Consider the following 22,374-nt stretch of genomic DNA (forward strand, 5'->3'; position numbering starts at 1 on the left):
TTAAGGGGGTAACTTCCAAACTTGACAATACCCCAATCTCCTTCGTCCCTCCGTTCCTTGTGCCTCCGGCGCCTCTTCTCCGGGCGCACAGCGGCCGCCGCTCACTGATTCTTCTAAGTAACTTCATTTTGCCAGTTGCAAAGATGGCGACAGCGATGTGAGTCTAGGTCTCACTAGCACCACGTGGCGAGTCACCCTAGTCTAACAGTCGTGTGACCCCGCCCTAGTGCGTCTTGATTGGTCACTGTCATGCACGTTGCGCACAACAGGTTAGTGTGCGCCGTGCACCGCTCAGGGAGCCGCTATGGAGCTGCAGATCCGGGATGGCTGGTTCCGGGAGACGTGCAGCTTGTGGCCGGGGCAGGCGATGTCGCTGCAGGTGGAGGAGGTGCTGCACCACCACAAGTCCGCCTTCCAGGAGATCCTAGTGTTCAGGAGGTGAGGAGCTGCACCTGCCCCCGGGTCACGTGTCCTCGGTACTACGTTCTACAGCCGCAGGACAATGTGCCACTGAGGGGCCGACAGCTGTTGCAGGACTACGACTCCCAGCATTCATCTGTGCGCGGACACGCTGGGATCTGTAGTCCTGTAAAGGCCAGAGCGCCATAGTCTGCGCAGCGCTGATCTGTAGCTGTCAGCTGATGTTGGGGGTTGTAGCTTCTGCTGCACGTGTTCAGGCAGGGCATCACACAAACTGAGTGCTGAGGGACAACTCCTCCCATCAGGGTGTGAGCAGGTATGCTGGGAGTTGTAGTGTTCTCAGCGGTTCGGTATTCTGTGCAGTTCTAGCAGGTTCTGTAGTCTCTCCCCAGTGTAACAAGTCCGAACTGCCGGTCAGTCTGTAATAACTGCAGCAGCCGCACAGATTCACCACAAGAACCGCAGCGTCTACTGCTCCTGTGATCAGTGGCGCCCCCTCTTCTTCCTCCTCTTCATCTTCGGTGCCCCCTCCCTTTTCCTCTGTCAGCAGTGCACTCTCTTCTTCATTTTTCTTTCCCCCCTTTTGTCAGTGGCGCCTACTCTTCTAAGGCTACTTTCACACTAGCGTTAACTGCATTCCGTCACAATGCGTCGTCTTGCCGAAAAAACGCATCCTGCAAAAGTGTTTGCAGGATGCGTTTTTTCACCATTGATTAATATGAAGCGACGCATTGTGACGGATTGCCACACGTCGCACCCGTCGTGCGACGGATGCGCCGTGCTGTGGCGGACCGTCGGGAGCAAAAAACGCTACATGTAACGTTTTTTGCTCACGACGGTCCGCTTTTTCCGACCGCGCATGCGTGGCCGGAACTCCGCCCCCACTTCCCCGCACCTCACAATGGGGCAGCGGATGCGCTGGAAAAATGCATCCGCTGCCCCCGTTGTGCGGCGGAGACAACGCTAACGTCGGCCCGACGCACAGCTACGGGCCGAGCCCGACGCTAGTGTGAAAGAAGCCTAACTTTTTCTCTTTGTATCAGCGGCTCCCCCTCTTCCACCTCCTTCTTTCCCCTTTGTTTTTTTTCTTTGCTCTCTGCATCAGCGGCGCCTCCTCTTCCACCTCCTTCTTTCCCCTCTTCTTCGTTTTTTTCTTTCCTCTCTGCATCCACGGCGCCTCCTCTTCTTCCTCTTTCTTTCTTTGTATCAGCAGCGCCCCCTCATACACCTCCTTCTTACCCCTCTTCTTCCTTTCTTTCCTCTGCATCAGCAGCGCCCCCTCATTTTCTTCCTCCTTTCCCGTCAGCGGCGCCTCCTCCTCCTTTCATCTCTGCATCAGCGGCGCCCTCTTCCAGCTCCTTCTTTCCCCTCTTCTTCCTCTTTCCTCTCTGCATCAGCAGCGCCCCCTCATCTTCCTCCTCCTTTCCCCTCTGTCAGCAGCACTTCCTCTTTCTTCCACCTCTTCAAAAGAGGGGATGCCGCTGATGTTGAAAGGAAAGAGGAAGAAGAGGGAAAGGAAGGATCTTTCCCCTCTTCTTCTTCCTCTTTTCTTTAAACATCAGCGGTGTCCCCTCTTCTTCCTCTAAATTTGCAAAAGAGAGAAAGGACCCACTGTAGGTTATGCACACCGCTAGTGATGAGCGAATATGCTCGTTACTCGAGATTTCCCGAGCACGCTCGGGTGTCCTCCGAGTATTTTTTAGTGCCGCAGCTGAATGATTTACATCTGTTAGCCAGCATAAGTACATGTGGGGGTTCCCTAGCAACCAGTCAACCCCCACATGTACTTATGCTGGCTAACAGATGTAAATCATGCAGCTGCGGCGCTAAAAACTAAAACTCCGAGCACTAAAAAATGCTCGGGAAGTCTCGAGTAACGAGTATATTCGCTCATCACTACACCAATAATATATTAAAAGGGAAAAAAACTTTATTAACACATCAGCGTTAAAACATAATTAAAACCATGTATGTCCCCCCCCCATGCGATATATAAACCACAAGGTGACCGTTAAGAAAAAACATGCCCCTAATACATACAACATGACATACAATTGTGCAGCGAGATACACTGGCTGAAATAATTAGAGTCCTAATGTGTGGTACACAGGATGCTTATCCCTTTAAATGTATATAGAGCCATATCATATAATATAATGAACCAGGCAGCACCCTAAATAACTAAAGGCAACAAACCTCACTAATCTAGGTAGTACATGCCCTGCAGGTTGCAAGACAGGCTCAAAGTACAGATAGAAATCAAGACACAGGTGCTGCAGTACCACCTAGCCAGACTGAATATGAGCCCTGCAGAAGCAGGAGGCCACCTGGAACCCGTCCGTGACAGGAGAAAAGGAGCAGGGGGAAAGCGAAAAGTCAAGTAGCCCACATGTATCGCCGTTACCTGAACGGCTTCGTCAGGGGAAGTGAAACTGGTAGTCAAAAACAGTTTTAAACACCTTCATCATTAGTGATCACTGTGTGCACCAGCAGCCAGGGACGGGAACCGGAAGTCACATGAGGGACGTGTGATTGCAGAATGGGCAGACATCTCTGCCCCAGTGTGTCGGTTGCCAGAATCCGTGACGCATAGGGACCAAAGGTGGAAAAGGCGCATGCGCAGCTCCTGGGAGACCAAGGAGAGACTGAAGAAATCAAAGTGTACAGGGGTCAAAATACTGATGCAGTCTAACAGATGGTGCAAAAGAGTGAGGAAAGAAAGAGAGAATCCTGCAGGCGGTTCCTAAATGTAGACTGAGAACAAGAGTGCATGTTATTAAAAAGGTTGGGCCATAAGATGAACAGAAAAGGTGAAATTAAAATAATTAAAGAAATATGTACAATATACATGTCTGTGGGGCATGTTAAATAGCTGCAAAAAAATTATAAAAAAACAATAACACAAAATAAAATGTACAAATTGAAAAACAAGGAATCAAAATTATAAAAAAATGTGAAAAAAAGGAAAAGCAAACAATAAAAATAAATGTTCCTTTGCATCTGCGTTGCCCCCTCTTCCCCTTCCTCTCTGCATCTGCATAGCCCCCTCTTCCAACTCTCTTTCCTTGCTGCATCAGTGGCGCCCCCTTTTCTTCCTTCTTTCCCCTTTGTCAGCGGCGCCTGCTATTCTTCCTTTCTTTCCTCCCTGCATCAGCAGCATCCCCTCTTCTTTCTGCATCAGCGGCGCCCCCTCTTCCGCCTCCTTCCGATTTTCTTTCCTCTCTGCATCTGCGTAGTCCCCTCTTCTTCCTTTCATTCCTCTCTGCATCAGCAGCTCCCCCCTCTTCCGCCTCCTTCTTTCCCCTCTTCTTTCATTCCTTGCTGCATCAGCGGCGCCCCCTCTTCTTCCCCCTCTTTGTCAGCGGCACCTGCTATTCTTCCTCTTTCTTTCCTCTTTGCATCAGTGGCGGCCCCATTTCCGCCACCTCCTTTCCCCTCTTCTTCCTCTTTGCGCTCTGCATCAGTGGCACCCTCTTCCACTTCCTTCTTTCCCCTCTTCTTCCTTTCTTTCCTCTCCATCAGCAGCACCCCCTCTTATGCCTCCTTCATTCCCCTCTTCTTCCTCTTTCATTCCTCTCTGCATCAGCAGCGCCCCCTTTTCCACCTCTCCGTCTTCCTTTTTTTTTCTTCTCTACATCAGCCGTTTCCCCTCTTCCACCTCCTCCCAACCCCCTTTGTCAGCTGCTCCCCCTCTTCTTCCAATTTCTTACCTTTCTGCATCAGCGAGCGGTGTCCCCTTTTCTTCCTCTTTCATTCCTCTCTGCATCTGCGTCGCTCCCTTTTCTTTTTTTTTTTCTTCTCTGCATTAGCAGCAGCCCGTTACACCTCCTTCTTTCCCTCCCTTTGTCAGCGGTGTCCCTTCTTCCTCTTTCCCCTCTTTTTCCTATCTTTCCTCTCTGCATCAGAGGCGCCCCCTCCTTTCCCCTATTCTTCCTTTCTTTCCTCTCTGCATCAGTGGCGTCCTCTTTCTTTCCCCTTTTCTTCCTCATTATTTCTCACCAGCATCAGTGGCGCCCCCTCCTCTTTTATTCGTCTCTGCATCTGTTGCTCCTTTTTCCCCCTCATCTTTCTTTCTTTTCTGCATCAGCCGCGCCCCTTCTTTCTCACCTCTCTGCATCAGCGTCGCCTCCTTTTCATCTACCTCTTTTTTTTTTTCTTCTCTGCATCAGCAGCACCCTCTTCCACTTCCTTCTCCCCCCCCCCCCCATTGTCAGCCGCGCCCTCTTTCACTTTCTTACCTCTCTGATCAGCGGGGTCCCCGCTTCTTCCTCTTTCTTTCCTTTCTGCATCAGCAGCGCCCCCTCCTTTCCCCTCTTCTTCCTCTTTCTTTCCTTTCTGCATCAGCAGCGCCCCCTCCTTTCCCCTCTTCTTCCTCTTTCTTTCCTCTCTGCATCAGTGGCGCACCTCTTCCACTGCCTTCTCCCCCCCCCCCCGTCAGCCGCGCCCTCTTCTTTCACTTTCTTACCTCTCTGCATCAGCGGGGTCCCCTCTTCTTCCTCTTTCTTTCCTCTCTGCATCAGCGACGTTGTACAGGATAGTTTGTTGTTTAAGTCCACGCTGCCACAATAATACAGATTTGAATGTAATGAAAAACTCTGGTGGTTTATTCAATGCGTTTCAAGGTCTATCTGACCCCTTCATCAGGATAATATACAAAGGTATGTCTTTGTGGTATTTTGCTGATGAAGGGGTCAGATAGACCTTGAAACGCATTGAATAAACCACCAGAGTTTTTCATTACATTCGAATCTATTATTGTGGCAGCGTGGACTAAATCCACAAACTATCCTGTACAAGGTCTCTGAGGTCGCATGGGCGGCCCGTGGATCTGCAGCAGCTGATACGCACATGCTTTTGCTTTACACCATCAGGTGAGCAGATCCCTGTTTAAACCTGATGGACGCACTTAATCTGAAGATAAGACCCTATTTTGTCTCCCTAATTTACTAGTACTCTGCATCAGCAGCATCCCCTCTTCCTCCTCTTTCTTTCCTCTCTGCATCAGTGGCGCCTTCTTTCACTGCCTTCTTTCCCCTCATCTTTAATTCCTCTCTGCATCAGCGGCACCCCATCTTCCGTCTCATTCTTTCCCCCTTTGTTAGCGTCGTCCTTTCTTCCTCTTTCATTCCTCTCTGCATCTGCCTCACCCCTCTTCTGCCTCCTTCTTTCTTTCCTCTCTGCATCAGCGACGCCCCCTCTTCTTCCTCCTTCGTTTCCCTCTTCTTCACTATTCTCTGCATTCACAGCGCCCCCTCGTCAGTCTCCTTGTAGCCCCTCTTCTTCCTGTTTTATTCCTCTCTGCATCTGCATGGCACCCTTTACTCCATCTTTCATTCCTCTCTGCATCGCCCCCTTTTCTAATTCTCTGCATCAGCAGTGCCCCCTCATCCACCTCCTTTCCCCCCTCTTCCGTCTCCTTTCCCATCTTATTTCTATTCTCTCTACATCAGCAGCGCTCCCTTCCACCTCCTTTTCCCCCTTTGTGAGCGGCATCCCTTCTTCCTCTTTCATTCCTCTCTGCATCGCCCCCTCTTCTTCCTCTTTATTCCCTCTGCTTCAGCAGCGCCCCCTCCTCTTCTGTCACCCCCTTTTCCTCTTTCCATTCTGCATCAGCTGCGCCCTCACTTCCTTCTTTCCCCTCTTCCTCTTTCTTACCTCTGCTTCAGCGGCGCCCCTTCTTTCACCTCCTTCTTTCCCCCCTTTGTTGGCGGCGTCCCCTTTTCTTCCTTTCTTTCCTCTCTGCATTAGTGACGCCTCCTCTTCCACCTCCTCCTTTGCCCTGTTAGCGATGCCTCATCTTCTCCCTCTTCTCTGCATCAGCAGCACCCTCTTCCACCTTTCCCCCCCCTTTGTCAGCCACGCACCTACCTCAGCAGCATCCTCTTTCATTTCTCTCTCCATTACCCCCGTTTCTTCTCTGCATCAGCAACTCCCCTCTTACACCACCTTCTTTCCGCACCCCTCTTCTTTCTTTTTGCCTCTCTGCCTCTGCGTCGTCCCCTTTTCTTCTTCCTTTTTTTCTTCTCTGCATCAGCAGCTCCCCCTCTTCCACCTCCTTCTTTCTCCTCTTCTTCCTCTTTCTTTCCTCTCTGTATCAGCGGCGCCCCTCTTCCACCACCTTCTCTCCCCTCTTCTCTTTTTCTTCTCTGCGTCAGCGCCTCCTCTTCCACCTCCTTCCCCCCCTCCCCACACTTTGTCAGCCGCTGCCCCTCTTCCAATTTCTTACCTCTCTGCATCAGCGGCGTCCCCTCATCTTCCTCTTTTTTCTTGTCTGCATCAGCAGCACCCCCTCTTCCACCTTCTTCTTACCCTTTGTCAGCGGCGTCCCCTCTTCCCTCTGCATCAGCGTCATCCCTTATTCTAGCTCTTTCTTTCCTCACTGCATCAGCGGCATCCTCTCCAATTCCTCTTTCTTTCGTCTCTGCATCAGCTGCGCCCCTTCTTCCTCCTTTACCGTCTTCCTCTTTCTTTCGTCTCTGCATCAGCGGCGCCCTCTCTTTCACCTCCTTCTCCCCCTTCCCCCTTTGTCGGCGGCGTCCTCTTCTTCCTTTCTTTCCTGTCTGCATAAGCTGCGGCCCCCTCTTCCGCTTCCTTCTTTCCCCTCTTCCTCACCTCTCTGTATCAGCGGCGCCCCCTTTCACCACCACCTTTCCCCTCTTTGTCAGCGATGCCTCATCTACTTCCTCTTTCCTTTTTCTCTGCATCAGCAGCACCCCCTCTTCCATCTTTTTCTCCCCCCTTTTGTCAGCCGTTCCCCCTCTTCCAATTTCTTGCCTCTCTGCATCAGTGGCGAGCCCGCTTCTTCCTTTTTCTTGTCTGCATCAGATGCACCCCCTCTTCCATCTTTTCTTCCCCCACTTCTTTCATTGCTTGCATCTGCGTCACCCCTATTCTTCCTCTTTCTTTCCTCACTGCATCAGCGGCATCATCTCTTCTTCCTTTCCTTTCAGCATCAGCGGCGCCCCCTCTTTCACCTCCTTTGTCGGCGGCATCCCCTCTTCTTCCTCTTTCATTCCTCTCTGCATCAGCGGCGTCCCCTCTTCCACTTCCTCCTTTCCCCTTTGTCAGTAATGCCTCATCTTCCTCTTTCCTTCTTCTCTGCATCAGCAGCACCCCCTCTTCCACCTCCTCCCCCCACCCTTTGTCAGTGGCGTCCCCTCTTCTTCCTTTCTTTCCTCTCTGCATCAGCGGCATCCCCTCTCCCATTTTTTTCTCCCCCCTTTGTCAGCCGCTCTCTCTCTTCTTCCATTTTCTTATCTCTCTGCATCAGCGGCATCCTTTATTCTTCCTCTTTCTTTCCTCACTGCATCAGCGGCATCCCCTCTTCCTTTCTTCTCTGCATCAGCTGTGCCTCCTCTTCTTCCTCTTTCTTTCGTCTCTGCATCAGATGCACCCCCTCTTCCTTCTTTCCCCTCTTCCTCTTTCTTATCTTTGCATCAGCGGCGCCCCCTCTTTCACCTCCTCCTTTCCCCTCTTTGTCAGCGATGCCTCATCTTCTTCCGCTTTCCTTCTCTTCATCAGCAGCACCCCCTCTTCCATCTTTTTCTCCCCCTCTTCTTTCATTTCTTACCTCTGCATCTGCGTCACCCCTTTTCTTCCTCTTTTTTTTCTTGTCTGCATCAGCAGCACCCCCTCTTCCACCTCCTTTTTTCCCCCCTTTGTCAGCAGCATCCCCTCTTCTTCCCTCTCTGCATCAGCGGCGTCCCCTCTTCTACCTCCTCCTTTCCCCTTTGTCAGCAATGCCTCATCTTCCTCTTTCCTTCTTCTCTGCATCAGCAGCACCCCCTCTTCCACCTCCTCCCCCCACCCTTTGTCAGTGGCGTCCTCTTTTTCCTTTCCTCTCTGCATCAGCGGCATCCCCTCTCCCATCTTTTTCTCCCCCCTTTGTCAGCCGCTCCCCCACTTCTTCCAATTTCTTACCTCTCTGCATCAGCGGCTTCCCCTCTTCCTATTTTTTTCTTGTCTGCATCAGCAGCACCCCCTTTTCCACCTCTTTCTCCCCCCCCCTTTGTCAGCGGCGTCCCCTCTTCCTTTCCTCTTTGCATCAGCGGCATCCTTTATTCTTCCTCTTTCTTTCCTCACTGCATCAGCGAGATCTCCTCCTCTTCCTTTCGTCTCTGCATCAGCGGCGCCCCCTCTTTCACCTCTTTCTCCACCCCCCCCCCCCCCCCCGTTGACAGTGGCGTCCCCTCTTCTTCCTTTCTTTCCTCTGCATCAGCTGCGCCCCCTCTTCCTTCTTTCCCCTCTTCTTCTTTCTTACCTCTCTGCATCAGCAGCGCCCCCTCTTTCACGTCCTTCTTTCCCCTACTTTGTTGGCTGCGTCCCCTCTTCTTCCTTTCTTACCTCTCTGCATCAGCGGCGTCCCCTCTTCCACCTCCTCCTTTCCTCTTTGTCAGCTGCTCCCCCTCTTTGTTTCTTACCTCTCTGCATCAGCGGCGTCCCCTCTTCCTTACCTGTCTGCATTAGTGGCTTCTCCTCTTCCACCTCCTCCTTTCCCCTCTTTGTCAGCGATGCCTCTTCTTCCTCTTTCCTTCTCCTCTGCATCAGCAGCACCCCCTCTTCCATCTTTTTCTCCGACCCCCTTTGTCAGCTGCTCCCCCTCTTCTAGTTTCTTACCTCTCTGCATCAGCGGCGTCCCCTCTTCTTTCTTGTCTGCATCAGCAGCACCCCGTCTTCCACCTCCTTCTTTCCCCCCTTTGTCGGCGGCGTTCCCTCTTCTTCCATCTCTGCATCAGCTGCGCCCCCTCGTCCTTCTTTCCCCTCTTCTTCCTCTTTCTTTCCTCACTGCATCAGCGGCATCATCTCTTCCTCTTTCATTCCTCTCTGCATCAGCGGTGTCCCTTCTTCTTCCGTCTCTGCATCAGCTGCGCCCTCGTCTTTCCCCTCTTCTTCCTCTATCTTACCTCTCTACATCAGCGGCGCTCCCTCTTTCACCTCCTTTGTCGCTGGCGTCCCCTCTTCCTTTCCGCATTAGCGGCGCCTCCTCTTCCACCTCCTCCTTTCCCCTCTGTCAGCAATGCCTCATCTTCTTCCTCTTTCCTTCTCTGCATCAGCAGCACCCCCTCTTCCATCTTCTTCTTCCCCCCTTTGTCAGCCGGTCCCCTTCTTCCAATTTCTTACACTCTGCATCTGCGTCACCCCTTTTCTTCCTTTTTTTTTTTTTTTTCTTGTCTGCATCAGCAGCACCCCCTTCCACCTCCTTCTTTCACCCCTTTGTCAGCGGCATCCCCTCTTCTTCCCTCTCTGCATCAGGTGCATCTCCTCTTTACATCAGCTGCGTCCCCTCTTCCACCTCCTCCTTTCCCCTTTGTCAGCGATGCCTCATCTTCCTCTTTCCTTCTCTGCATCAGCAGCACCACCTCCTCCCCTCACCCTTTGTCAGTGGCGTCCCCTCTTCTTCCTTTCTTCTCTGCATCAGCGGCATCCCCTCTTCTTCCTCTTTTTTCTTGTCTGCATCAGCAGCACCCCCTCTTCCACCTCCTTCACCCCCCCCCCTTTGTCAGCGGCTTCCCCTGTTCTTCCTCTTTCTTTCCTCTCTGCATCAGCTGCATCCTTTATTCTTCCTCTTTCGTCTCTGCATCAGCTGCGCCCCCTCTTCCTTCTTTCCCCTCTTCCTCTTTCTTACCTCTCTGCATTAGCGGCGCCTCCTTTCCCCTCTTTGTCAGCGATGGCTCATCTTCTTCCTCTTCCGTCTCTGCATCAGCTGCGCCCCCTTTTCTGCTTCCTTCTTTCCCCTCTTCCTCTTTCTTACCTCTCTGCATCAGCGGCGCCCCCTCTTTCACCTCCTTCTTTCCCCTCCTTTGTTGGCAGCGTCCCCTCTTCTTCCTTTCTTTCCTGTCTGCATCAGCTGCGCACCTTCTTCCACTTCCTTCTTTCCGCTCTTCTTTCTTACCTCTCTGCATCAGCAGCACCCCCTTTTCCACCTCCTTCTTTCCCCCCCTTTGTCAGCGGCATCCCCTCTTCTTCCCTCTGCATCAGCGGCATCCCAAATCATCTCCCAATCTCTTCATACCAGGCACTGTCCTCTTTCCCCCACTGCATCTAGTTCACTCTCTGACTTTGAACCAGTTACAGAAGAAGAAGTAAGCAGGCTCCTTGCATCTTCTCGCCCGACCACTTGCACCAGTGACCCCATTCCGTCACATCTCCTCCAGTCCCTTTGCCCGGCTGTCACCTCTCACATAACAAAAATATTCAACCTTTCCCTCACTTCCGGTATTTTTCCCTCCTCATTTAAGCATGCCATCATGCATCCATTACTTAAAAAACCCTCCCTCGACCAAAACTGTGCCGCTAATTATAGACCTGTCTCTAATCTTCCCTTCATCTCTAAATTCCTGGAACGCCTGGTCCACTCCCGTCTTACCCGCTATCTCTCAGATAAAGGCCCCGTCTCACATAGCGAGATCGCTGCTGAGTCACAAGTTTTGTGACGCAACAGCGACCTCAGTAGCGATCTCGCTATGTGTGACACGTACCAGCGACCAGGCCCCTGCTGCGAGATCGCTGGTCGTGTCGGAATGGCCTGGACCTTTTTTTGGTCGTTGAGGTCCCGCTGACATCGCTGAATCGGTGTGTGTGACACCGATCCAGCGATGTCTTCACTGGTAACCAGGGTAAACATCGGGTTACTAAGCGCAGGGCCGCGCTTAGTAACCCGATGTTTACCCTGGTTACCAGCGTAAATGTAAAAAAAAACAAACAGTACATACTCACCATCTGTTGCCCGTCAGGTCCCTTGGCGTCTGCTTCCTGCTCTGAGTGCCGTACAGTGAGAGCAGAGCGCAGCGGTGACGTCACCGCTGCGCTCTGCTCTCAGTGTACGGCGGCACACAGTCAGAGCAGGAAGCAGACGGCAAGGGACCTGACGGACATCAGATAGTGAGTATGTAGTGTTTGTTTTTTTGGTAACCAGGGTAAACATCGGGTTACTAAGCGCGGCCCTGCGCTTAGTAACCCGATGTTTACCCTGGTTACCCGGGTGCTGCAGGGGGACTTCGGCATCGTTAAAGACAGTTTCAACGATGCCGAAGTCGTTCCCCTGATCGTTGGTCGCTGGAGAGAGCTGTCTGTGTGACAGCTCCCCAGCGACCACACAGCGACAAAACAGCGACGCTGCAGCGATCAGCATCGTTGTCTGTATCGCTGCAGCGTCGCTGTGTGAGACGGGGCCTTAACTCTTCTTCAATCTGGCTTCCGCTCTTTACACTCTACTAAAACTGCCCTCACTAAAGTCTCTAATGACCTACTAACAGCTAAATCTAATGGTCACTACTCCATGCTAATTCTCTTGGATCTTTCCGCAGCATTCGACACTGTGGATCATCAGCTCCTCCTCACTATGCTCGGCTCCATCGGCATCAAGGACACCGTTCTCTCTTGGTTCTCCTCCTACCTCTCTGACCGATCCTTCACTGTATGTTTTGCTGGTTCCTCCTCCTCTCCCCTTCCCCTTACTGTTGGGGTTCCTCAAGGCTCAGTACTAGGCCCCCTCCTCTTCTCTTTGTATACTGCCCCTATTGGACAAACAATCAGTACATTTGGTTTCCAGTACCATCTCTATGCTGACGACACCCAATTATACACCTCTTCTCCTGCTTTCACTCCGACCTTCTTAGAAAACACCAGTGATTGTCTTACCGCTGTCTCTAACATAATGTCCTCTCTCTATCTGAAACTGAACTTGTCAAAAACTGAACTCCTCGTGTTCTCTCCCTCTACTAACCTACCTTTGCCTGACATTGCCATCTCCATGTGCGGTTCCACCATTACTCCCAAGCAACATGCCCGCTGCCTTGGGGTCATCCTTGATTCCGAGCTTTCATTCACCCCCCACATCCGATCACTGGCTCGCTCTTCTTATCTGCATCTCAAAAATATTTCTAGAATTCGCCCTTTTCTTACTTTCGACTCTTACTGTCTCACTTATTCATTCTCGTCTGGACTATTGTAACTCTTTACTAATCGGCCTCCCTCTTACCAAACTCTCCCCGCTCCAATCTGTCCTGAATGCTGCTGCCAGGATCATATTCCTCACCAACCGTTACAACGATGCCTCTACCTTGTGCCAGTCATTACACTGGCTACCCATCCACTCCAGAATCCAGTACAAAACTACTACCCTCATCCACAAAGCACTCCATGGCTCAGCACCACCCTACATCTCCTCTCTGGTCTCAGTCTACCACCCTACCCGTGCCCTCCGCTCCGCTAATGACCTCAGGTTAGCATCCTCAATAATCAGAACCTCCCATTCCCGTCTCCAAGACTTTACACGTGCTGCGCCGATTCTTTGGAATGCACTACCTAGGTTAATACGATTAATCCCCAATCCCCACAGTTTTAAGCGTGCCCTAAAAACGCATTTGTTCAGACTGGCCTACCGCCTCAACGCATTAACCTAACTATCCCTGTGTGGCCTAATAAAAAAAACAAAAAAACAATCAGGTTCCTCGCATCATGTTCTCATACACTTTATGCAGTCAATAGCCTCTGTGTCTGTACTGCTACATACTGTACTTAGGCTGTTAACTGGTTCATGCAGCTTTGCATGAACACCCAAGCCTAAAGGTACCTTCACACGAAACGACTTTACAACGAGAACGACAACAATCCGATCGCTGCAGCGTCGCTGTTTACATCGCTGTAGAGATGTCAAACACAGCAGCTCCAGAACGACGCAGGAGCGATCCTGTGACGTAGCGGTGACGCACTTATCGTTCTCACAGGTCGTTAGCTCCATATTTAAGATTGCTGGCATCGTTGCTTTTGCTTTCAAACACGACGATACACGCCGATCTGACGACCAAATAAAGTTCTGAACTTTAATCAACGACCAGCGATATCACAGCAGGATCCAGATCACTGCTGCGTGTCAAACACAACGATATCGCTATCCAGGACGCTGCAACGTCACGGATCGTTGTCGTTCTCGTTGTAAAGTCGTTTCGTGTGAAGGTACCTTTACACTATGGCTGGTCCAAATAACTAAAGCAATTGTTACCATCCACCTCTCGTGTCTCCCCTTTTCCTCATAGTTTGTAAGCTTGCGAGCAGGGCCCTCATTCCTCCTGGTATCTGTTTTGAACTGTGATTTCTGTTTTGCTGTAATGTCTATTGTCTGTACAAGTCCCCTCTATAAGTTGTAAAGCGCTGCGGAATATGTTGGCGCTATATAAATAAAATTATTATTATTATTATCATCCCCTCTTATTCCTCTTTCCTCTCTGCATCAGCAGCATCCCCTCTTCCTCTTTCATTCCTCTCTGCATTAGTGGCGCCCCCTCTTCCACCTTCTCCCCGCCACCCTTTGCCAGTGCTGTCCCCTCTTCCTTTCTTTCCTCTCTGCATCAGAGGCATCCCCTCTTCCATCTTTTTCTCCCCCCCTTTGTCAGCCGCTCCCCCTCTTCCAATTTCTTACCTCTTCATCAGCGGCGTCCCCTCTTCCTCTCCTCTCTGCATCAGCAGCATCCCCTATTCTTCCTCTTTCCTCACTGCATCAGCGGCATCCCCTCTTCTTCCTGTCTTTCGTCTCTGCATCAGCTGCGCCTCTTTCACCTCCTTCTTTCCCCCCCTTTGTCGGCGGCGTCTCCTCTTCTTCTTTTCTTTCCTGTCTGCATCAGCTGCGCCCCCTCTTGCGCTTCCTTCTTTCCCCTCTTCCTTACGTCTCTGCATCAGCAGCGCCTCCTCTTTCACCTCCTTCTCCCCCCCCCCCCTTTGTCGGTGGCGTCCTGTCTTCTTCCTTTCCTTTCTGCACCACCTCCTCCTTTCCCCTTTGTCAGCGATGACTCATCTTTTTCCTCCTTCCTTCTTCTCTGCATCAGCAGCACACCCTCTTCCACCTCCCCTCCCCCACCCTTTGTCAGTGGCATCCCCTCTTCTTCCTTTCTTTCCTCCCTGCATCAGCGGCATCCCCTATTCTTCCTCTTTCTTTCCTCACTGCATCAGCGGCATCATCTCTTCTTTCTCTACTCTCTGCATCAGCCGCGTCCCCTCTTGCTCTTTCTTTCGTCTCTGCATCAGATGCGCCCCCTCTTTCACCTCCTTATTTCCCCTCCTTTGTTGGCAGCGTCCCCTCTTCTTCCTTTCTTTCCTCTCTGCATCAGCAGCAACCCCTCTTCGATCTCCGCCCCCCCCCCCCCCCTTGTCAGCTGCTGCCCCTCTTCCAATTTCTTACCTTTCTGCATTAGCGGTATCCCCTATTCCACCTCCTCCTTTTGTCGGCGGCGTCTCCTCTTCTTCCTTTCTTTCCTCTCTGCATCAGCCGCGTCCCCTCTTCTTCCTCTTTCTTCCGTCTTTGCATCAGCTGCGCCCCCTCTTCCTTCTTTCCCCTCATCAGCGGCGCCCTCTTTCACCTCCTTTGACGCTGGCATCCCCTCTTCTTCCTTTCCGCATTAGCGGCGCCTCCTCTTCTACCTCCTCCTTTCCCCTCTTTGTCAGTGATGCCTCATCTTCTTCCTCTTTCCTTCTTCTCTGCATCAGCGGCGTCCCCTCTTCTTCCTTGTCTGCATCAACAGCACCCCATCTTCCACCTCCTTCCCCCCCCCCCTTTGTCAGCCGCTCCCCCTTTTCTTTCAATTTCTTACCTCTGCATCTGCGTCACCCCTTTTCTTTTTTTTTTTCTTGTCTGCATCAGCAGCACCCCCTCTTCCACCTTCTTCTTTCCCCCCGCTTTGTCAGCGGCATCCGTTCTTCTTCCCTCTCTGCATCAGCGGCATCACCTCTTCCTCTTGTCTCTGCATCAGCCGCGTCCCCTCTTCTTCCTCTTTCATTCTTCTCTGCATCAGTGGCTCCCCCTTTTTCACCTTGTCCTTTCCCCTCTGTCTGCGGTGCCTCATCTTGCTGTTTCTTTCTTCTCTGCATTAGCAGCGCCCCCTCTTCCACCACCTCTCCCCACCCTTTGTCAGTGGTGTCCCCTCTTCTTCCTTTCTTTCCTCTCTGCATCAGGGGCATCCCCCCTTTTGTCAGCCGCTCTCCCTTTTCTTCCAATTTCGTACCTCTCTGCATCAGCGGTGTCCCCTCTTCCTCCTTTTTCATGTCTGCATCAGCAGCACCTCCTTCTCCCCCCCTTTGTCAGCGGCATCCCCTCTTCTTCCTTTCTTTCCTCTCTGCATCAGCAGCATCCCCTATTCTTCCTCTTTCTTTCCTCACTGCATCAGTGGCATTATCTCTTCTTTCTTTTCTCTCTGCATCAGCCGCGTCCCCTCTTCTTCCTCTTTCTTTCGTCTCTGCATCAGATGCGCCCCCTCTTCCTTCTTTCCCCTCTTTCATACCTCTCTGCATCAGCGGCGCCCCCTCTTTCACCTCCTTCTTCCCCCCCCCCTTTGTCGGCGGCGTCCCCTCTTCTTCCTTTCCGCATTAGCGGAGCCTCCTCTTCCACCTCCTCCTTTCCCCTCTTTGTCAGCAATGCCTCATCTCCCTCTTTCCTTCTTTGCATCAGCAGCACCCCTTCTTCTATCTTTTTCTCCCCCCTTTGTCAGCAGCTCCCCCCTCTTCCAATTTCTTACCTCTTTGCATCAGCGGTGTCCCCTATTCTTCCTCCTTTTTCATATCTGCATCAGCAGCACCCCCTCTTCCACCTCCTTCTCCCCCCTTTGTCAGCGGCGTCCCCTCTTCTTCCTTTCTTTCCTCTCTGCATCAGCGGCATCCCCTATTCTTCCTCTTTCTTTCCTCACTGCATCAGTGGCATCATCTCTTCTTTCTTTTCTCTCTGCAATAGCCGCGTCCCCTCTTCTTCCTTTCTTTCATCTCTGCATCAGATGCGCCCCCTCTTCCTTCTTTCCCCTCTTTCTTACCTCTCTGCATCAGCGGCTCCCCCTCTTTCACCTCCTTCTCTCCCCCCCCCCCCATTTGTCGGCGGCATCCCCTCTTCCTTTCTGCATTAGCGGCGCCTCCTTTCCCCTCTTTGTCAGCGATGCCTCATCTTCCTCTTTCCTTCTGCTCTGCATCAGCAGCACCCCCTCTTCCATCTTTTTCTCCCCCCTTTGTCAGCCGCTCCCCCTCTTCCAATTTCTTCTCTGTATCAGCGGCGTCCCCGCTTCTTCCTCCTTTTTCTTGTCTGCATCAGCAGCACCCCTTCTTCCACCTCCTTCTCCCCCCTCCTTCTCCCCCCCCCCCCTGTCAGCGGCGTCCCCTCTTCTTCCTTTCTTTCCTTTCTGCATCAGCGGCATCCCCTATTCTTCCTTTCTTTCCTCTCTGCATCAGCCGCGTCCCCTCTTCCTCTTTCTTTCGTCTCTGCATCAGATGCACCCCCTCTTCCTTCTTTCCCCTGTTCTTCCTCTCTGCATCAGCGGCGCCCCCTCTTTCACCTCCTTCTTTCCCCTCCTTTGTTCGTGGCGTCCTCTTCTTCCTTTCCTCTCTGGGTCAGCTGCGCCCCCTCTTCCGCTTCCTTATTTCCCTCTTCTTTCTTACCTCTCTGCATCAGCGGCGCCACCTTTGTCGGCGGCGTCCCCTCTTCTTCCTTTCCGCATTAGCGGCGCCTCCTCTTCCACCTCCTCCTTTCCCCTCTTTGTCAGCGATGCCTCATCTTCTTCCTCTTTCCTTCATCTCTGCATCAGCAGCACCCCCTTTTCCATCTTTTTCTCCCCCTTTGTCAGCCGCTCCCCCGCATTTCATTTCTTACCTCTGCATCTGCGTCAACCCTTTTCTAACTCTTTTTTTTTTTTTTTTATTGCATCAGAAGCACCCCCTCTTCTTCCAATTTCTTACCTCTCTGCATCAGCGGCACCACCTCTTCTTCCTCTTCCTTTCCTCTTTGTCTGCGGTGCCTCATCTTGCTCTTTCTTTCTTCTCTGCATCAGAAGCATCCCCTCTTCCACCCCACCCCCTTTTGTCAGTGGCGTCCCCTCTTCCTTTCCTCTCTGCATCAGCGGCATCCCATCTTCTGCCTCCTTCTTTCCCCTTTTCTTCTTTCTTGCCTCTGCATCAGCGTCACCCTTTCCTCCCCCCCCCCTTTGTCAGCGGCGTCCCCTCTTCTTCCTTTCTTTCCTCTCTGCATCAGCCACCCCCCCTCTTCCGCCTCCTTCTTTCCCCTCTTTCATTCCTCTCTGCATTAGCGGTGCCCCCTTCTTCTTCTTCCTCCTTCTTTCCTATCTTTGTCAGCAGTGCCTGCTCTTCCTTTCTATCCTCTCTGCATCAGTGGCGCCCCCTTTTTCCACCTCCTCCCCCCTGTCAACCATGCCACCACTTCATCCTCTGCGTCAGAGGCGCCCCCCTTCCGCCTCCTTCTTTCCCCTTTTTTCTCTTTCATTCCTCTCTGCATCAACGGTGCCCCCTCTACTTCCTCTTTCTTTCCTCTGCATCAGCAGCACCCTCTCTTTTTTCTCTGATGTACCTATTCTGCAGCTGAGGTTGGTGGGTAATCTGTACCATGTGACTGTCTTGCAGCAAGACGTACGGAAATGTGCTGGTGTTGGATGGGTTAATCCAGTGCACGGAGAGAGACGAGTTTTCCTACCAGGAGATGATTGCAAACCTCCCACTGTGCAGTCACCCCAACCCCAAGAAGGTAAGTGCGCCCCCGGGGAGTAGGAACACCCCCTCCCCCCCTCCTTCCTAGATCTGCTCCTCTCGTTTGTGCTCATGCTGTAATACTATAAGGTGTCGGCTGCAGCAGACCCCTCTCCCCTCCAGTCTGTTCTGTCTGTAGTGGATACCAAGTGCCAACTCAATCCTAATAGGGAGGAAGTGGGCAGTGGAAGGACCTCAACCCCCGGGCAGATGTCTGCGGACTGACAAACCCTCTCTTCCTCCCCTTCTCAGGTGCTCATCATCGGAGGCGGTGATGGGGGGGTGCTGCGGGAGGTGGTGAAGCACCCGTCCGTGGAGTCTGTGGTGCAGTGTGAGATTGATGAGGTAATTGTCAGGGGCTCAGAACCTGCGTCTGGACCCTCCTCGGATTACAACACCCTCTCCCCCAATATGGCTGTTGTGACCCAACCAGTTGGGACATTTCCCTTCCAGGAGGTCATCAATGTCTCCAAGCAGTTTCTGCCGGGCATGGCCGTAGGCTACTCCAGCCCTAAACTCACTCTACACGTGGGCGACGGTTTCCAGTTCATGAAACAGAACCAAGATGCGTTCGACGTCATCATTACGGACTCCTCCGACCCTGTTGGTGAGATCGGGCTTTAAACTTTTCTGGTTCCCTTCGGGGAGTTGGAACCTCTCTCCTCTGTTCCTCATTGTGGTTTTCCGTCCCAGGTCCTGCAGAGTCTCTCTTTAAAGAGTCTTACTATCAGCTGATGAAGACGGCACTCAGGGATGGCGGGATCCTCTGCTGTCAGGGTGAGGGTCTGACATGTGTGATCCTTTGGGTGATCGGACGATTCCTCCATTAACCATCTGCTGTCTGCTACTCAGGGGAGTGTCAGTGGCTGCACCTGGACCTCATTAAGGAGATGCACCAGTTCTGTAAGACTCTGTTCCCCGTGGTGGAGTACGCCTACTGCACCATCCCTACCTACCCCAGCGGCCAGATCGGCTTCATGCTCTGCAGCAAAAACCCTGTGAGTCGCTCCACCTGTTCAGTTCTTTACAGAGATATTCACATCTCCCCCCCTGAGTATTGGGACGCATTCACACATCCCCAGCAGCTGCGATTCTTCCAACACCAAATACACCATAGTCCTGTATAAGGCAGTGACGTTGGGGTCAGGGGAATCCTGGTCCGGACATCACAGCACACAGATGTGTGTTATAAGGGGGATAGTCCTAAAGTGCAGCCCATTTGGGGTCATCACCTCCACATGGAGCGGAGAGCAAGTGTTAGTATTCTTTCCCATTTTGCAGAACACCAGTTTCCGGGAGCCGGTGCGGGCGCTGACTCAGGAGCAGGTGGACGAGATGAACCTCAGATACTACAACGCCAACATTCATCGGGCGTCGTTCGTTCTCCCAGAGTTTACACGAAAGGTGGGCGGTAGAGTTCAGCAGGAGATTTGCAGGATCCGGGTTTATGGCTGCCGCCCCAGAGTCCTGCGAGCCTCCCCTATCTGCCGGCACCAGTGCAGGTCCTGGGAACGTCGCCCAGTCGGAGGTGTCTGGCAGCTCTGGCCCGGCAGCATAAACTATCAACGTGGCCGCAGGATCGTCCTGTGAATTTTTATGCTCTGCTCCAGCAGGATGGTTTATTTTGTGCTATATGGGGGCTTTGACCTGTGCAGCACCACAACTCTTAGCATGTCTGGCTGCTGACGGAGCTGTATATGTGCTACAGGTTGGAGTCTACCCCTGGCATCTGCTGTTTGTGTATGATTCACCCCCCAGGGTCCACCCCCGGAGGGTGCTCCGTCCAGGCGTGTTCTTGATGTCTGATCTCATGGCTGCAATTGTCTTTGGATCATCCGTCTCTTTCCTAACAACACGTTCTCGTCCTCCTTCCTCCGTCAGGCTCTCAGCGATGTGTGACCAGTCGGCAGATGTGACGTGTGACTCTTCAGAAGAGGCCAGGAGCTGCCGTCCCGTGTGAGTGGGTGCAGGACCCCGGCCGCTCTTCCTGGCTCTACTCCAGTTCTGGAAACTGTGATCTGTCCGCTCGTCTCTGTCCCTTTAAGGCCTGGACGTCATGGGTACAAGGGATTACTCTCCGCATGCATCTTCCTCCGCTTGTCTTATGGCTTCCTTCCTGATGCAAGATGCTGCGGTCCCTTTCACTTTATCATACAATGTCTGCTGCTGCAAGGGTTAATGGAAGTGTCCATGTTTTGTTAACCCTTTCATTGCCAATGTCATCATTACCCCGTAAGTTACAGATATCTATTCCATGCTGAAGCTCGTCTGCGCTATGTCTGACATTTTAGGACAGAACGGTGGGTCACATCTTCACCCGCGAGCAGCAGTACTTCATACCTGTCTGCTTGCCCACAAGAGGGTCGGATAATGGAAGTGCAGGAATATGGGGGTGGAGGTGGCGCAGTCACAGATCCCGACAGCCGCCTCTGGTCGTTACTGCATCTGGGTGACGGTAGCTCCTTATACCGGGGAAGTATTTATAATAAATCTTGGCTGCATCTATGAAGTCTCCTGCGTCGCGTCTGAATCCTGCATTATCTGCCAAGGTGGAGAAATACGTTACACCTGTGATGTGTCCTTCATTACGGTGTATAGTGATTTTATGTGTGACTGTATGTATAGTGGTGTGCGAGGTACGATGCATTGTGGGTATTGTGTATATTGTGCATTATATAGTACTATGCAAAAGTTTTAGGCAGGTATAGAATAAAATGCTGCGCAGCCAGAATGGTTTAAAACAAAGGGTTAATAGTTTTAGTATGAATGAACAAAAGAGAAATGTAAATCCGATCAGTATCTGGTGACCGCCCATTACCTCCATCACTTCTTGCTCCTTGTACACAGGTTATGAAGGATGTCTGCAGGAGGTTGTGACAAACATCTTGGAGAACTTCCCCCAGATCTCCTGTGTATGAGGTTTGTGTGGATCCTTCTGTCTTCATGTGACCCAATACAGACAGGATAATGTGAGATTAGAGCTTTGTAGGGCCGGATCATCACTCCCAGGATTCATTGTTCTTAATGATAGTGGCTGGATGTTGGGGGTCGTTGCACTGCTGCAGAATAAATTTGGAGCTGATCAGACTCCTCCTGCTGGCATTACAGGTCCTTCTCAAAAAATTAGCATATAGTGTTAAATTTCATTATTTACCATAATGTAATGATTACAATTAAACTTTCATATATTATAGATTCATTATCCACCAACTGAAATTTGTCAGGTCTTTTATTGTTTTAATACTGATGATTTTGGCATACAACTCCTGATAACCCAAAAAACCTGTCTCAATAAATTAGCATATTTCACCCGTCCAATCAAATAAAAGTGTTTTTTAATAACAAACAAAAAAAACATCAAATAATAATGTTCAGTTATGCACTCAATACTTGGTCGGGAATCCTTTGGCAGAAATGACTGCTTCAATGCGGCGTGGCATGGAGGCAATCAGCCTGTGACACTGCTGAGATGTTATGGAGGCCCAGGATGCTTCAATAGCGGCCTTAAGCTCATCCAGAGTGTTGGGTCTTGCGTCTCTCAACTTTCTCTTCACAATATCCCACAGATTCTCTATGGGGTTCAGGTCAGGAGAGTTGGCAGGCCAATTGAGCACAGTAATACCATGGTCAGTAAACCATTTACCAGTGGTTTTGGCACTGTGAGCAGGTGCCAGGTCGTGCTGAAAAATGAAATCTTCATCTCCATAAAGCATTTCAGCCGATGGAAGCATGAAGTGCTCCAAAATCTCCTGATAGCTAGCTGCATTGACCCTGCCCTTGATGAAACACAGTGGACCAACACCAGCAGCTGACATGGCACCCCACACCATCACTGACTGTGGGTACTTGACACTGGACTTCAGGCATTTTGGCATTTCCTTCTCCCCAGTCTTCCTCCAGACTCTGGCACCTTGATTTCTGAATGACATGCAAAATTTGCTTTCATCAGAAAAAAGTACTTGGGACCACTTAGCAACAGTCCAGTGCTGCTTCTCTGTAGCCCAGGTCAGGCGCTTCTGCCGCTGTTTATGGTTCAAAAGTGGCTTTACCTGGGGAATGCGGCACCTGTAGCCCATTTCCTGCACACGCCTGTGCACGGTGGCTCTGGATGTTTCCACACCAGACTCAGTCAACTGCTTCCTCAGGTTCCCCAAGGTCTGGAATCGGTCCTTCTCCACAATCTTCCTCAGGGTCCGGTCACCTCTTCTCGTTGTACAGCGTTTTCTGCCACATTTTTGCCTTCCAACAGACTTACCATTGAGGTGCCTTGATATAGCACTCTGGGAACAGCCTATTTGTTGAGAAATTTCTTTCTGGGTCTTACCCTCTTGCTTGAGGGTGTCAATGATAGCCTTCTTGACTTGTCAGGTCGCTAGTCTTACCCATGATGGGGGTTTTGAGTAATGAACCAGGCAGGGAGTTTTTAAAAGCCTCAGGTATCTTTTG

The 22,374-nt window shown here is 51.5% G+C and overlaps 2 protein-coding genes across 3 annotated transcripts in view; one reads left to right on the plus strand and one right to left on the minus strand.

Moving 5' to 3' along the window:
- ANGPTL7 (angiopoietin like 7) overlaps nt 1-149 on the minus strand; it is a 74,356-nt gene extending 74,207 nt beyond the window's left edge. Inside the window, exon 1 of the mRNA XM_077249703.1 lies at nt 32-149. The gene's annotated coding sequence lies outside the window, so the exon portion shown is untranslated. The remainder of the gene's footprint in view (nt 1-31) is intronic.
- A 3-nt stretch (nt 150-152) lies between these two features.
- SRM (spermidine synthase) lies at nt 153-20,433 on the plus strand. Of its 2 annotated transcripts, XM_077249704.1 has the most exons (8): nt 304-438; nt 17,806-17,926; nt 18,181-18,273; nt 18,382-18,535; nt 18,622-18,705; nt 18,781-18,926; nt 19,210-19,332; nt 19,810-20,433. In XM_077249704.1, the coding sequence occupies exons 1-8, from the start codon at nt 305-307 to the stop codon at nt 19,825-19,827; spliced, it is 873 nt and encodes a 290-aa protein (XP_077105819.1). In that variant the 5' UTR covers nt 304; the 3' UTR covers nt 19,828-20,433. The 2 variants fall into 2 exon arrangements, with proteins under 2 accessions (XP_077105820.1, XP_077105819.1); XM_077249705.1 differs by lacking the exon at nt 19,210-19,332 and having other exon boundaries at nt 153-438.
- The last annotated feature ends 1,941 nt before the right edge of the window (nt 20,434-22,374 follow it).

The sequence above is a fragment of the Ranitomeya variabilis genome, chromosome 4 (genome assembly GCF_051348905.1).
Source record: "Ranitomeya variabilis isolate aRanVar5 chromosome 4, aRanVar5.hap1, whole genome shotgun sequence".
Classification (NCBI taxonomy): Eukaryota; Metazoa; Chordata; class Amphibia; order Anura; family Dendrobatidae; genus Ranitomeya; species Ranitomeya variabilis.

Bases quoted from the DNA above. Each gene is read 5' to 3' on its own strand.
- SRM (XM_077249704.1), top strand. From the start codon at position 305: ATGGAGCTGCAGATCCGGGATGGCTGGTTCCGGGAGACGTGCAGCTTG. The intron at 439-17,805 runs GTGAGGAGCTGC...ACTGTCTTGCAG, and splicing joins GAGATCCTAGTGTTCAGGAG to CAAGACGTACGGAAATGTGC. The intron at 18,927-19,209 runs GTGAGTCGCTCC...CCCATTTTGCAG, and splicing joins TGCTCTGCAGCAAAAACCCT to AACACCAGTTTCCGGGAGCC.